Source organism: Podarcis muralis, chromosome 14 (assembly GCF_964188315.1).
Source record: "Podarcis muralis chromosome 14, rPodMur119.hap1.1, whole genome shotgun sequence".
NCBI lineage: Eukaryota > Metazoa > Chordata > Lepidosauria > Squamata > Lacertidae > Podarcis > Podarcis muralis.
The window spans coordinates 50,310,443-50,326,320 of record NC_135668.1 but is presented as its reverse complement, the minus strand read 5'-3'; the positions used below and the strand labels follow the sequence as shown (position 1 = coordinate 50,326,320).

At 44.2% G+C, this 15,878-nt stretch overlaps 1 protein-coding gene and 1 long non-coding RNA gene across 5 annotated transcripts; one reads left to right on the top strand and one right to left on the bottom strand.

The window, feature by feature from the left end:
• Positions 1-313: 313 nt before the first annotated feature.
• LOC144325447 (uncharacterized) lies at positions 314-1,356 on the bottom strand. Its single transcript, XR_013390605.1, has 2 exons — positions 906-1,356; positions 314-532 (listed from the first exon to the last, which is right to left on the bottom strand). It is a non-coding gene; the product is annotated as an uncharacterized LOC144325447 (long non-coding RNA).
• Positions 1,357-8,286: 6,930 nt separating this feature from the next.
• ZFAND2A (zinc finger AN1-type containing 2A) lies at positions 8,287-15,587 on the top strand. 4 transcript variants are annotated; one of them, XM_028706843.2, is made up of 7 exons: positions 8,287-8,435; positions 9,645-9,741; positions 10,750-10,844; positions 11,082-11,213; positions 12,848-12,999; positions 13,947-14,015; positions 15,433-15,587. In XM_028706843.2, exons 2-7 carry the CDS (start codon positions 9,687-9,689, stop codon positions 15,449-15,451), a joined length of 522 nt encoding a protein of 173 aa, XP_028562676.2. In that variant the 5' UTR covers positions 8,287-8,435; positions 9,645-9,686; the 3' UTR covers positions 15,452-15,587. The 4 variants fall into 4 exon arrangements, with proteins under 4 accessions (XP_028562676.2, XP_028562678.2, XP_028562679.2 ...); XM_028706844.2 differs by having other exon boundaries at positions 8,312-8,435; positions 9,595-9,741; XM_028706845.2 differs by lacking the exon at positions 15,433-15,587 and having other exon boundaries at positions 13,821-13,955.
• The last annotated feature ends 291 nt before the right edge of the window (positions 15,588-15,878 follow it).

Genomic DNA, 15,878 nt, shown 5'->3' with positions numbered 1-15,878 from the left:
GTGATGTCATGCATGCGACATGCTGTGTGATGTCATGAGTGTGACACTTGTGACGTCACACACGGGCGCTAGGCATCCACGATGTGGGGGAGAACCCGGCGTGCCTGCCACCTCCTGCCGCTGAACAGATCTGACATGTTTTAAAATTTAGAGGATTATCAAAACAAAAAACAACTAGAGAATGGATAGTATTCAAGAATTATGTAAAACTTTATTGTACAAATCCATATTAGCAGAAATTGAGTGATATTTGTAAAGAGAAAGATTAAAGGAATGTATACAAACTAGAAAGAAACGATATGACAAATATAAATATGTAAAAAAGAATGTTTATATAGCAGTATAATGAGAACGATGGGAAGGATTGTGTCAATGAACACTTTTACTATGTAAATAATTTTCTCTTGCCTTTTTTCTTTTTTTGACTTCTCTACTTTTTATCTTTTTTCTTTATTCTCACTTGTTTTTCTTCTTCTTGCTTTTCAATCCTTTATAATCTTCTATTTTCTATATAATTTTACTTTTTCTTTACCTGTGAAGAGATAATACACAATGTTTGTATAGACATGCAATTTTTTAATCAATAAAGTATATATATTTTTTAAAAAATTAGATTTTATGAAGCTGCCACCTGGACCCAGTGGATAAAGGCTGCATCAAATAAGAGACAATACATGGACACATAAATTCAACCTCCCTAATGCACCTTCTACCTAGCTACGTAAATACCCCTCCGATACTTGGGCGCTTGTTAGGTGCAACTTTCCCCCTTCTAAATTCAGGCTGCCTGCCGCTAATTAAATTCTGCTTTTCAGGCACTTTCCCCCTTGCTTAAATCCCAGCAAATCATTTCTAACTCTTTCTCATTCCTCGGCCGCTAAGCTAGCCAGCCTGTAATCCTTCACCTCGCTGTGTGATCCTTTCCTGAATGAAGCCGGGTCTGCAGCTTTTCCTCTGGATCTCAGGAGCCCAACCTGTCAGGAGAGGGGAAAGCATCTAAAAATACCACTTAAGACCTCAGCTAATTTCTAAATCCTCCTTTTTCTGTTTAAGATGCCTGCCTCTGCCAGATGGGTTCCTTCCGCGCTTGGATTTGCAGTCTTCCTTAAGAATCGCAAATCCGCCGCACAACCATTCCCTTTGTTATCTGCATAGGGGCTCCTCCTCTATCAAACCCCACAGACCGTGATCCAGGTCTTAGCCTGGGTAACAACATAAGCCAAATAACTTTCGCAGCCGCTCCACCTCCTTTCTCTTCCTGCTCTAGGAGGACGAATTTAGGCTGGATTCAAGCAATTCTCCCATCAGCTGGGTGTGTGAGTCTCTGAGCCCAGGGATGGGCGACTGTGTCAAATTTGGTTCCTCTGCACTGGTCATTTCCCCAGTCTTGCATTCAAGTTCTACACATTGCTAGATCTCAGGGACGTCCTCGTAGAAATTCATCGGCGCATGAGTGCAATTTTTATCCTACCGCATTCACTTTTGCCTAATATGCACACTTCTGCGAAGCAATTTCCCCCAGCAGAATGCATTTTTGCATATTGTTTGCATATTGAAAATACTTTTTGCATATTGAAAATACTATTTTGCATATTGAAAATACTAATGTATTTTCACTAATGTACACTCTTTTACCCCCAGTATATGCGCTTTTTGGCTGGAGACATTGCTGGCAAAATTCATCAAATGTGAATTTAGAAGGACAGCCAAGGTTAAATTTGCATATTGTTTTAGAAAAAGTGAATTGGGGAAAATGGCTATTAAATAGGGCTTGGGCTCAAGGCTACCTGAAATATTGTATCTCCCTATATCAGGCACCCCCAAACTCGACCCTCCAGATGTTTTGGGACCACAACTCCCATCTTCCCTAGCTAACAGGACCAGTGGTCAGGGGTGATGGGAATTGTAGTCCCAAAACATCTGGAGGGCCGAGTTTGGGGGTGCCTGCCCTATATGATAAGGTTGCCATATCTCAAAAGGCGAAAATCTTGACACAAAAGCTGAGCTTTTTTTTTGCCAAAAGACATTCCAGAGTACTTCCTGCCCAGGTGTCAGGATCCTCAGGTGAGCACCTTTCTCAGTAGCACTGAGGGTCACAGGGTCATTTACAACAGAAAAACACGGAAATACATAGCACAATAATAAACAAAAACAATGTCCCACCCAGTTTAAAAGGCTATAAATTGTTTCATCAGCCAAAGGCTGAACAGAGCAACGTTTTTGCCTGGCACCTAAAGATACATAATGAACCTGACAGGTGAGCTCCCTCGGGAGAGCATTCCACAAATGGGAGGCCACTGCGGAAGAGGTCGATATTCATGTATCTCTTGTTGTGGGGCACATGAGGCAAAAGTTGGCTGCAAATTATAGCACAGACATGGGTGGGGGGAGTAGCTGCCCCCTCAATCCCATTGTAGCATTTTTTCCCTTCTGACTTCAGGACAGTCCTCCTCCCCAATAATCTGATTGGGAACCTTAGACATGGGTGCAGGAATTTGCAGTGCCGGATTTACGTATAAGCTAAACAATCTATAGTTTAGGGTCCCACTCTCTTGGGGGCCCCCCAAAAAAAATTAAAGGAAAAAACCCCTGGATGTACATGTTCCTGTTGTTCGGTCCCAGCTCCTGCCCACCTAGCAGTTCAAAAGCAAGTCAAAGTGCAAGTAGATAAATAGGTACAGCTCCAGCGGGAAGGTAAACGGCATTTCTGTGCGCTGCTCTGGTTCGCCAGAAGCAGCTTAGTCATGCTGGCCACATGACCCGGAAGCTGTCTGCGGACAAACGCTGGCTCACTCAGCCTATAGAGCGAGATGAGCACACAACCCCAGAGTCGTCCACGACTAGACCTAACGGTCAGGGGTACCTTTACCTTTACCTTTTCACATTTCCAAAATATAAGATAAAAAACAAATAAAATAAAACCTACATCCAGCAACAGTGTTTTGTGTTGTGTGGGCACCTATGATGTAAGTCATGGGCCCCGCCTGCTAGCTTGCTCCCTAAAATATCACTGGTTTGCTCCTTTCTATATATAGGGTGCTTACATTCTGCATGGACTGGTACCATGGTAACATGGGGAAATGGCTTTAGATACCTATTAGGTCCATAAATTACCATATAGCATCTATTCAACACAAAAAACAGTGACCATTTGTTGTTGACAAAGGACAGCTGGACATATAAAGGGCCCCATTACCGTCAGTAGTGTTATGTACTGAAGTTCTCACTCTGGGCCAGCAGGGGGATACTAGATAGTTTTCACTCAGGTCCACATATACAAATAAGGGATTGAAAGTGACGTTCAGTGATTGGATAGTTACAGAAAGTGGTTACTGTTGCGTTGTAGTGGAGCTCTATATAAGCAGGCTGGCTGAACCCTTCAGTTCAGTTCTGTTCTGGCCTGTGAATAAACAAGAGCTGTTTGGAGAATCGCTGTGTCATCTGATATGTTCACCCACAACTTAACAAGTAGCTTCTTAGGGCCTCATCAAACCTCAATCTGGCCCTGCTAGGAAATCATGCTGGGAGGGTATGGAATGGAATGGAGTGGTGGAAGTTTAAGAAAAACGGAGGAGTTTTGCAAGCTAAAATCTGGATTGAAGACAGAGCTATATAGATTGACAAAAGGGGCTTTCGCCAACCCAGTGGTGTTTTTGGTTCCCTCACCACCCACCGTGTCTAAAATACGGAGCTTGGAGAATAAAGAGAGAGAGTGCGTGTGTGTTTCTTTTGAAAGTAGAGACTGGGAAGGGTAATCTACTTAATGATGGCGTTCCCACTCCCTGCTTCTGCCACATTGCTTAATATGCAAGGCAGGTAGACGTGTATATTGGTGATCTTGTATATCAATATTAATAGTATGTGTTCCTGGGAACTCTTTAAGGTGTTTTCTTTGGGGGACAGTTTTCTGAACAAGCAAAAATGTCTTATGGCAACTTAACAGGTATGATTCCATGAAATTGTATAATATTATAATCACTGGTGAGGATGGTGCAGATAGTGAGGTCAGGAGGAAATTAAACGCATCCAGAACTGACCAGCAAGTGCATCGTTCACACTACTGTTCACAAGAAGAAAGGGAACAACCCCCCTTTAGCTAAGGTTTCTATCTTAATTTCCAATCAGTGACACATTTGCTCATTTGTTAGATTTTGTATTTTGCTCTGGTTATCTCCCGCTTGGACTACTGCCATGCGCTCTACATGGGGCTAACTTTGAAGGTGACTTGAAAACTACAACTAAGACAGAATGCGGCAGCTAGACTGGTGACTGGGACCGGCCACCGAGACCATATGACACCAGTCCTGAAAGACCTTCATTGGCTCCCAGTACGTTTCTGAGCACAATTCAAAGTGTTGGTGCTGACCTTTCAAGCCCTAAATGGCCTCAGCCCAGTATACCTGAAGGAGCGTCTCCACACCCATTGTTCTGCCCAAACACTGAGGTCCAGTGCTGAGGGCCTTCTGCTGGTTCCCTCCCTGCGAGAAGCCAATTTACAGGGAACCAGGCAGAGGGCCTTCTTGGTGGTGGCACCCGCCCTGTGGAATGCCTTCCCATCAGATGTCAAGGAAATAAACAACTATTTTTTAGAAGACATTTGAAGGCAGCCCTGTTTAGGGAAGCAATTAATATTTGATGAATTATTGTATTTTAATATTTTGCTGGAAGCTGCCCAGAGTGGCTGGGGAAACCCAGCCAGATGGGCAGGGTATAAATTAGGCTTAGGCAAACTCAGCCCTCCAGATGTTATGGGACTACAACTCCTATCATCCCTAGCTAACAGGACCAGTGGTAAGGGATGATGAGAATTGTAGTCTCAAAATATTTGGAGGGCCGAGTCTGCCTATGCCTGGTATCAATAAATTATCATTATTATGTTTATGTTTAAGTTTATTATATCTCCATGCCGCTTTTCATTCAAATGAATCTCAAAGTGGCTTACAAACAATAAATAACAATGACATGATAGAACATCACCAATACAGCATAAATAATATAAAATAATTAACAAATCACCTGCGAAACAATCACTATCTATAAAGCACTGTTTAAAAAGCAACTACTAAAAAAATAAGCTCATGCCTGTTATCTGTTTGCTCAGTGTGGAGGCATGAGTCAGTGTCTTGTGAGAATGATGTAAGGCCATAGGGAGATCACATGACCCCTGTGAGATCACATGACCCCCGTGCCCAGATTTTACACAGCATCCAGCTTGGTCACCGTCAATGAACACGCTGTCCTGGTCATGGTGACTTCCTGACACCAACTAGTTTAACAAAATATTCATAGAAAACTGTGCTTTCAAGGGAAGCTTGCTAACTGCCCAGAAAATGACAGCCTAGTCTGCTCTTGAGCTTCTCATACCTTTAACCTCTGCTTTAAAAACCTCCAAGGAAGAAAAGTCTACCACCTCCAGAGGGAGTCCGTTCCAGTGTTCAGCAGCTCTTAGTGTCAGAAAGTTCTTCCTGAAGTTTAATCAGAATCTCCTTCCCTGTAACTTGAATCCATTGGTTCGGGTCTTACCCTCCAGAGCAGGAGAAAACAAACTTGCTCCATCTTCTATGTGAGAGCCCTTTAAATATTTGTAGATGGCTTTTATATCAGCTCTCTGTCTCCATTTTTTCCAGGCTAAACATACCCAGCTCCCCCCCAACAGGTCGCCCTCGTCCACACGTGTTCCAGCTTGTCAACAACCTTCTTAAATTGTATTGCCCAGAACTGAACACAGTATTCCAGGTGTGGTTTGATCAAGGTAGAATAGAGTGGTACTATTACTTCCCTGGATCAGGACACTATACTTGTGTTGATGCAGCCTAGAATAGCATTAGCTTTTTTTGCTGCTGCATCACACTGTTGGCTCATGTTAAGCTTGTGGTCCACTAACACCCCTAGATCCTTTTCACATATACAACTGACAAACCAGGTGCGCCCCATCTCATATCTGTGCAGCTTGTTATTCCTGCCTAAGTGTAAAACCTTATATAAAGGTCATATTGATCCCCAATTCTCTTTTCAGCAGCATTGGCTACACCTCCCAGTTTGGTGTCATCTGCAAACTGGAAGACCCCCCCCCCCCCGATTCCTTCATCTTAATTCAGGTAAGTAGCTGTCTTGGTCTGATGCAGTAGATATATATACATATATATAAAATTAGAGGCAATTAGAGATCACACTGATCACTGCAGATGGTGACAGCAGCCACGAAATTAAAAGACGCCTGCTTCTTGGGAGAAGGGCAATGACAGGCCTAGACAGCAACTTGAGAAGTAGAGACGTCACCTTGCCAACAAAGGTCCGTATAGTTAAAGCCATGGTTTTCCCAGTAGTGATGTATGGAAGTGAGAGCTGGACCATAAAGAAGGCTGATCGCCGAAGAATTGATGCTTTTGAACTGTGGTGCTGGAGGAGACTCTTGAGAGTCCCATGGACTGCAAGAAGATCAAACGCATCCATTCTTAAGGAAATCAGCCCTGAGTGCTCACTGGAAGGACAGATCGTGAAGCTGAGGCTCCAGTACTTTGGCCACCTCATGAGAAGAGAAGACTCCCTGGAGAAGACACTGATGCTGGGAAAGATGGAGGGCACAAGGAGAAGGGGGCGATAGAGGACGAGATGGCTGGATAGTGTTTTCGAGGTTACCAGCTTGAGTTTGACCAAACTGCGGGAAGTAGTGGAGGACAGAGGTGCCTGGCGTGCTCTGGTCCATGGGGTCACGAAGAGTCGGACACGACTAAACGACTAAACAACAACAAGAGATCACACTAGACAAGAGTTTCAAAAAGCATGGGGAAAATTCAGAGAATACTTCACAAAACAGTGCCCTAAAATACATACCTGGGCTTGTTTTGATTAATGTATGCAGGAGACTTTGCGGATATTTAAGTTATAATTAGAAAAACCTTAATAATTATTCATAAAGGAAACAAGTTTATAAGAAATAAATAAGGAGGCTAGATACAGGATAAAGGAAGTCTTTTATTTGGTTGTTTGTATTGTTGCATGTTATGCTCACTGTATATTATGTTCATGTTTAATGAGGTTGGATTTGTGTATTGGGGGGGTGGGGGGGGTTATGTTATGTTGTAAATAAAATTCCAATTTAAAAAAAAATTAAAAATTGTCCAGTAGCACCTTAGAGACCAACTAACGAAAGCTCATACCAAGAACAAACTTAGTTGGCCTCTAAGGTGCTACTGGGCATTTTTTTTAATATACCCAGTATTTCTCCTTCATCTTAAGTTGTTTGTAAAGAAGACATTGAACAAAACAGGCCCATGACAACTCTGTAGCGTGGCATTCCAGTTGTCCCTTTTTCCAGGATGATGAGGAATCGTTACTGGGTTTGGTCACTCAACCAGCTACAGATCCAAAAGTTACCTCATCCAACCTACATTTTACCAGCTTCTCCACCAAAACACCGTGGGGAAACTTTGTATAGTTGCACGCTTTACACAGAAGGCGGTCCCCTGCACCCTGAGATCAATAGGATTTACTTCTGAGTAGGTGTGCGTGTGTGCAAAAGGCAGAGATGAGATCAGTGCTGGATTTATGTATATAAGCTAAACAAGCTATAGCTTAGGGCCCCACAAAAAATTTAAAGGAAAAAAACTGGATGTACATTTACAAAATATAAGGTAAAAAACAAATAAAATAAAACCTACCTACAGCAACAGTGTTTTGAGATGTGTAGGCTCCTATGATGTAAGCATAGCTGTCAACTTTCCCCCTTTTTTAAGGGAAATTCCCTTATTCCGAATAGGATTCCTTGCAAGAAAAGGGAAAAGTTGACAGCTATGTGTAAGTAATGGGCCCCCAATCATTTTAAGTTAGAGCTTAATAATTATTTCACTATTAATATATTTCTTCTTAATTATATTCCAGCTCAACAATTACTTTGATAAAATACTTATTTTGTTATGTGCAAATGGCCTTAGATACCCATTAGGCCCATAAATTACCATAGGGGAAATATTCAACACAAAAAACAGCGACCATTTGTTGTTGACAAAGGACAGCTGGACATATAAAGGGCCCCATTCCCTTCAGTAGCTTAGGGCCTCATCAAACCTCAATCCGGCCCTGGATAGGATGCCCAACCACGTCACGCGGATTCCCTAACTCGCGTGGAGGGCTTGAGAAAGCAAGGCTGACTCAGCGCAATTCCCCCCATCACTGCCACGCCGCCCGCGGACAAGCAACACTTTCGTGATTCAGCAGAAACCAGGCAGGGCGAACGGCGTCTCGATTGGTCGGGTGGGGCAGTGACGTCAAAGCCGGCTACTTCGGATTGGGGAAGCGGGAAGCGGAAGAAGCGAAGCATGATTCAGCATATAGAATCCAGCTACATAAAGCTCTGTAGAAGTCGAAACTTAACAACTCTTTTGGAACTTCACTAGAAACCAGAGAAGTATAGAGTTTGGGGCATCAGGGAAACGGTAAGTAAAGTGCTGCCGCTGGTCTGCCAGCTGATTTACCTTTTAACTCTTCCTTTATTTTTTAAGAATCTGTTCTTTTCTTCGTTCTTCTGTATTGCTGTCATTCTGTGCCTTAAATTATACGAGGCGGGAAGGAGGGATTTTTTTTATCGGTAGGTGAAAAAAAATTCCCATTTCCATGCAGTATCTTAAAACAGCTGGGGTGAAAAGGTGCTTTGCTTGGGATTGTACCAGTCCTTTTTTCCTCTCAGAAATATAAATACTATACAAATCATTGTTAATGCTGTCTTGCTATTAACTGGTTTGTCTAACTTCCTTCTCCAACCCTCTGAAACGGCATAGGCTTAGGAACTTCTCCCTCTGTGCTTATGATGATCTCCACCCCTGCCTCTTCAGATACATTTTATTAAATGTTAATAACTATAAAACAGATTACAGAGAAAATATTTTTATTTTTATTTAGGGGGGAAATAAGCTGTCACAATTGCCAATAAGGAAATGTAAGATACAGCTATACATGACTTTTTGAGTCAATACAGTTGTACCTCGGGTTAAGTACTTAATTCGTTCTGGAGGTCCGTACTTAACCTGAAACTGTTCTTAATCTAAAGTACCACTTTAGCTAATGGGGCCTCCCACTGCTGCCGTACTGCCAGAGCCCGATTTGTTCTCATCCTGAAGCAAAGTTCTTAACCCGAGGTACTATTTCTGGGTTAGTGGAGTCTGTAACCTGAAGCGTATGTAACCTGAAGCGTATGTACCCCAAGGTACCACTGTATTCCGCTTTTTCTTCTGTGTTTTGTGCCTCCCTCGGCACCTGTAATTCAACCCTTTAGATATTGGTGTCTTTGTTCAGCTGGGTGAGAAACTGGTTTTCTCTGATAAAAGTGTCCCAAATGTCAATTAGGCAGTTCTCAAGGGTAAAACTTTCAGCTTACTTGAAATGAATCAAGGCCGGGGCTGATTGGATGCTTGCTCACACCTCTAGCTCCTTATTCCTATGGAATTAACAGGCACTTCTAACAATGCTACTATGCACCTTGTTTACTTAGATATCATTTAGCCTTGCAGGCATGTCCATAGTGATTTGTCTGAATAGAAGACCCTGGTCATTTATGTCTTGGAAGATAAACACCTGACTTATATTGCCTATTTTCAGGCTTCTTGGAAAACCTGATGCATTTAAACCAGTAGAACCTCCTCTTACAGGTAACAAAGAACTCTTTAAGAAAAGCAGGCTGCTTCCTAGAAATGGAATTTCCAGATTTGGGGAAACACTGCTCTGAGAAGACCTGCAAGCAACTAGGTGAGAAACTGCTCAGGGGGGGTGTTGATGCTGTGTTTGGATTGTGCTGACCTTTCCCTAAGGGTAGAGTGCCATGGTATCAGGCAGACAACCAGAGCAGGAAGGAGTGCATGTAATAAATGAGGATTCTGTATAAGGGATGGGGAACCTGTGGCCTTCCTGGAGTAAAGCTCCCATCGTTCCTCGCCATCGTCTACGGTGAGAGGAGGTGGGAGCCCAAGAACATTTGGAGGGCAGCAAAGTCCCCAGCCTTGGCTTATTTCTCCAACACTTTTCCAACTTGCCAAGGTAGCTTGCATTGCAAAAAAGCAAATATAACTATATTGCTTGCTTACAGCGTTTCTATACTGCCAATAACCAATGCCTTTCTGGGCAGTTTACAATAAAACTGGCCACAACAGGTGCTTCAGGGCTTGGATAATCCAGTTTAGAGCTCCTCACATGGTGGAATGGGAAGAACAAAGGCTTGATAACCCTTCCTCCCAGGGGGAGGTAGAGTGACCTAGCTAAGCCTGGCAGAACAGCTTACTCTATGCCCTTAACCCCTTCATACATTAATTAGACTTGAGTATGTTGGTTATAGGGACGTGGGTGGCGCTGTGGGTTAAACCACAGAGCCTAGGACTTGCCGATCAGAAGGTCAGCAGTTCGAATCCCCGTGACAGGGTGAGCTCCTGTTGCTCAGTCCCTGCTCCTGCCAACCTAGCAGTTCGAAAGCACGTCAAAGTGTAAGTAGATAAATAGGTACCGCTCCGGCGGAAAGGTAAACGGCGTTTCCGTGCGCTGCTCTGGTTCACCAGAAGCGGCTTAGTCATGCTGGCCACATGACCCGGAAGCTGTACGCCGGCTCCCTTGGCCAATAAAGCGAGATGAGCGCCGCAACCCCAGAGTCAGCCACGACTAGACCTAATGGTCAAGGGCCCCTTTACCTTTTATGTTGGTCATATGTGACTCCTCATCCCATATTTTCTTTGAACTAGGTGTGTTTTCTCTTTTTTTTCCTTGTAGACTTTCTACCTCTGAAATGCGATGCATGCAGTGAGGTCTTCTGCAAAGACCACTTTGCGTATAACCGGCACAAGTGTTCCTCTGCATACAAGAAGGTAATGTAAACTGCAGAAAGGGTGAAACTTGACTAGTGTGTGTGACATGAAGAATAGCGCTGCAAAACTGAATAGCTGGCATTTTTTGAAAAGAAGGAGCTATTGATAATGACACCCATGCGGTTCGTAGGACCAAAGCTGGGATGGGGTTGTGCATGATGGAATGCCGACTTTGCGCCTTAACACACCTGAGTTCTGCAGCCATATTTCCTCGCTAATATCCAGTTGCTTTTTCAGGATGTGCAAGTTCCAGTCTGTCCTCTCTGTAACGCTCCCATCCCAGTAAAGAAGGGAGAGGTGCCGGATGCTGCTGTTAGTGCCCACATGGACAGAGACTGCAAACGGGATTCTGCTCAGCAGAAGCAAAAGGTTAGGACCTTTTCCCAGAGCTATACTGGATGTACACAGCAGTTCAAGATGAAGCATTATTGTGAGGTCCTTGCTCTGTATCCAGTTTATCTTTAATCAGGAGACACTCAAATACTTTCCTAGCTGGCAACCCAACTTTGGGGAGGACACAGATTTCCAAAGTTCCTCTTTGCAGGCCCCTAAATTTTTTGAAGAAAACAGCTATATTTAAGTTGTTTCATAAAATTTATACTGTAAGCTCTTCACTGGATCAAGAGTGCTTTTGGCTGGCTGGGAAGTGTTCTTAACCGCGATACCTCTTGCTTGCCTGACTGATTATTATTGTTTATTAATTTTGTATACTGCCCTTCGTCCGTAGATCTCAGGGTGGTTCAATACATAAAATTATAATATAAAAAACACAAAATACCTATAATAAAAATAACAGCAACAACAAAAAATAATCCCTCTCCCAGAAACACATGTTAAAGGCCATAGGTTATTTAATCAGCCAAAGCCCTTATTGTGAAGGGAAACACCTTGGTTGTCGAACGTAATCTGTTCCAGAAGCCCTTTTGGCTTCTGAAATGTTTGACAACCAAAGCACAGCTTCTGATTGCTTGCAAGAGCTTCTTGCACTGTATTCTAACTTGTATTTTAATCAACTGTTTGGTTGTGTTTTTAATGTTTTTACTCTATTTATATTTGGGGTTAGCTGCCCTGAGCCCGGTTTTGGCCGGAGAGGGCGGGGTATAAATAATTTTTTTTTATTATTATTATTCAAGCGGAAGCCACATCAGATGTTCAGCTTCTGAAAAACGTTTGAAAACCGGAGCATTTACTTCCGGGTTTTCGGCGTTCGGGAGCCGAAATGTTCCAAAACGGAGCCGAGGTTTGACTGTATAATGAAGACGTCACACGAACCTCCCTGAGGAGAGTATTCCACAAATAGGGAAGCACTGCAGAAAAGGCCCGTTTTTGTGTTGTCATCCTCCAGAGCTCTCATGGAGGAGGCACGTGAAGAAGGGCCTCAGAGGATGATCATTGGGACCAGATAGGTTCATATTGGGAGAGTCGGTCCTTGAGGTATTGTGGTCCTGAACCATTTAAATATCTATAGGTCAAAATCAGCACTTTGAATTGGGTCTGGAAACTTAATTGGCAGCCGGTGCGGTCAGGCTAGGAACAGTGTAATATGCTCAAGCTCTCTTGTCCTGGTGAGCAAACTGACCCCCAAATTCTACATCAGCTGTGATTTGTATGAGGAGAGACAGTCCTTAAGGTATTGTGGTCCTGAGCCTTTTGGTGTGCGTGCAAACCTCTGTTTTGTGTGGCTGGAATGTAGCTTACGTAAAGGTAAAAGTTGCATCCCTTGACCTGCCCACCACTGAGTGTGTGGCCCCTGGAAGCCTGCCCTCAAGGGAATGTGGCCCTGGAACTGAAAAAGGTTCCCTTACTGGATTCTCTTACTGGATTTGGTCTTAGCAACACAATCCTAGACCAGTTCACCCAAGTCCCTCTTAGTTAAATGGAGTTTGCTCCTAGGAGAGCATGCCTAGGGATTGCAACCATTAAAATGGTAGGCAGTTGTGGGATCCTTGCGAGACGGTCAACTTTCCTGGTCCAGTTGTAACCTGACTTCCTTCTTAATCTAGATCTTCACGCACAAGTGCTTCCAGCCAGGCTGCAAAAAGAGGGAGATGATGAAGCTGGTTTGCGACCAGTGTCAGGGGAACTTCTGTCTGAAACACCGACATCCTCTGGACCACGCCTGCAAAGGACAAGCCCGGGCCATTTCCAAAGCTGGGTAAGACTAGAACCAGGGGCGGTGGAGAGGGGTCCCACCCTGGGTGTCACCTTAACGGGGGCAAAAAAATAGTGGGTGGCACTCACCGCAGGGCCTGCAGCGCGCCTGAGTCACGTGTCTCGGGCACCCGCAGGCTCCGCACTGTCCGCCCGCTGCCTCCCTCCCAGCTGTAGGTTGGCTGAGGCCCCATGGTGCACCCCATCCCTATGGGTGCCACGCACCCTGTGCTGTCCTTATGGGTGGTTCACCCTGCCCCTATGGGCGCACCGCCCTAGGCACCTGAGAGGCTTCCTCCGCTGCTGGCTAGAACTTCTCTGCTGGCTCAAGAAGCTGCCTGCAGAAAATATTAAATGTTTTAAATCCTCTTGAGGGTTTTAAAGCCAGTGTAGCCTTGTGAACTTCTGAGGCCTTCTGCAAGCCAGCTCCCATGCATCCATGCATACATCATTTTATTTGTATGCTGTCTTGCCAAAGGCTTGCATAAGTCTAATGTGATCAATAGACAGCAGTGTGGACTTAGACCTTAAAACCTGTACAGTGAACCCTCTGGATACAAAGGTAATTCGTTCCAGGGGTCCGTACATGCCCTGAAAAATCTGCAAGTAGAGGCGCCGCTTCTGCACATGTGCGCGATGTGATAAAGCGCTTCTGCGCATGCGCGCGCGGCAAAACCCAGAAGAATACACTTCTGGGTTTGCCGCGTTTGCAACCTGAAAGTTACGTTACCCGAAGGTAATGTATTGTCCACTGTATTGGTCTTTCTGAATAATGTCAGCTTTCCCCCCTTCTCCTCCTGTGGCAAAATGTCCTGTCCCCCGCAGGCAAAGAGACCTTTGCCTTGTGCAGTGAGGCTTCCTGAATGATGGAAGGGGTAATCCTGCACAAACCCAGAAGTGGCACAGCTGGCAGGTGCATGCAGAACGCTGAGTGTGGCTGTTTCCTTGCAGATGTGCTGCTCTGATGAGATCACTGGAATCGAACAAGATGTCTCTCAACCACCGGGTTCTGCAGAACAGGTAAATAACAACAGAGTAGCCCCAGCCACTCTGGGCGGCTTCCATCAAAATATTTAAAACACACACAAAAGAAAACCTCAAACATTAAAAACCTCCCTGAACAGGACTACCTTCAGGTGTCTTCTAAAAGTCATGTTTATTTCCTTGACATCTGATGGGAGGGCGTTCCACAAGGTGGGCACCACTACTAAGAAGGCCCTCTGCCTGGTTCCCTGTAACCTCACTTCTTGCAGGGAGGGAACTGCCAGAAGACTCTCGGAGCTGGACCTCAGTGTCCGGGCTGAATGATGGGGGTGGAGATGCTTCTTCAGGTATACTGGGCTGAAGCCGTCAGCACCAACACTCTGAATTGTGCTTGAAAATGTACTGGGAGCCAGTGTAGATCTTTTAGGACCGGTGTTATACGGCCTTGGCAGCCACTCCCATTCACCAGTCTGGCAGCCACATTCTGGATTAAATGGGGCTGGCGTGCTTCTCCCATGTCTGTTGAACCTAATAACTGGAGCAGAATCTCACCTGACATGTACCACAGAAGTGGGCACACCCAGACTTGTAGCATCCACTTCATTTTGCACTTGGACTTTTGAGAGCCACTAGCTATATGGCTTGGGCCGAGGCTACCTGAAAGAGTGTATCTTAGTGGGAGAACATATCCCTACTAGTTCCAGAGCTGGCGTGCTGAGTGGATCTTGCCTGGGAAGCAAGGCCGAGAGCTTAAAAGCTCTTTTCTCGCCAGGTCTGCTTAGGGCTATGCAGTGCAAAAAAAAAAAGCTTTTAGGCACTCAGCCTTGCTTCTAGGCAAAGCCCACTCAGTACACTGGCTTTGGGAGTGTACAGGATGCCCTCGCAAGACAATCCAACTTCCCGCGAGGTGCTTGTTGAGAGCATCCCAACCTTGCCCATATATAAAGAAATACTGCAAATTAGAAGTACAGGTGAAACTCGAAAAATTTGAATATCGTGGAAAAGTTCCTTTATTTCAGTAATTCAACTTAAAAGGTGAAACTAATATATGAGATTGACTCATGACATGCAAAGTGAGATGTGCTTCTACTTAGAGGTCCAATCTTGCTCGATTTGCAATCCTTGTTTTGCTGATTTCATTGAATATTCTAATTTTCTGAGATTGTTAATTTGGGGTTTTCATCAGCTGTACACCATGATCATCATAATTATAACAAAGAAAGGCTTGACATATCTCGTTTTGCATGTCATGAGTCGATCTCATATATTAGTTTCACCTTTTAAGTTGAATTACTGAAATAAATGAACTTTTCCACGATATTCTAATTTTTCGAGTTTCACCTATACGTAAGATGTGGGCGTACTACAAAGGTAGAGACATGTCTTCTGAGAAATGGGTGGTTCTTCGTTAGCTGCAGCTTGTTGCTAACTAATTGCTTGTTGTTTTTTTCAGCTGCAAAGCGAAAAGCTGAAGTTTTCACAGCCTGGGTCCCAAACTGCCTTGTCCTGTTGACTGCTGTACAGATTTAGCTCTTAAAACTTCTGCGTATTTTCTATATTACTTTTATATGTCTATTTCTGCAATAAAAACTGATGTCTTTACAAATAGAGGTGCTTCTCTGGTAGTTCAGTCAATGGAAAACCTGAAACCAAGTCCTATACTTGTTGGATAAATCTCCCAAGAAGCAAGGAGGAGATTTGTTGCATTGCCCCAAGTTTAATGGCTTGCAAGTATGATGCCTTGAGCCATCCAGCTTTTGCCAATCTGGTGGCCTTCATATGTTTTGGCGTCCAGTTCCCATCAGCGCCAGCCAGCGTGGCCAACAGTTAGGGATGGTGGAAGTTGCAGTCCAAAATACCTAGAGGTACCAGTTTGGCAAAAGCTGCTTTGATAATTGA

Coding starts and splice junctions, on each gene's coding strand:
- ZFAND2A (XM_028706843.2), top strand. CDS start 9,687: ATGGAATTTCCAGATTTGGGGAAACACTGCTCTGAGAAGACCTGCAAG. Junction 9,742..10,749: donor GAAGACCTGCAAGCAACTAG/GTGAGAAACTGC, acceptor TTTTCCTTGTAG/ACTTTCTACCTCTGAAATGC. Junction 10,845..11,081: donor GTTCCTCTGCATACAAGAAG/GTAATGTAAACT, acceptor TTGCTTTTTCAG/GATGTGCAAGTTCCAGTCTG.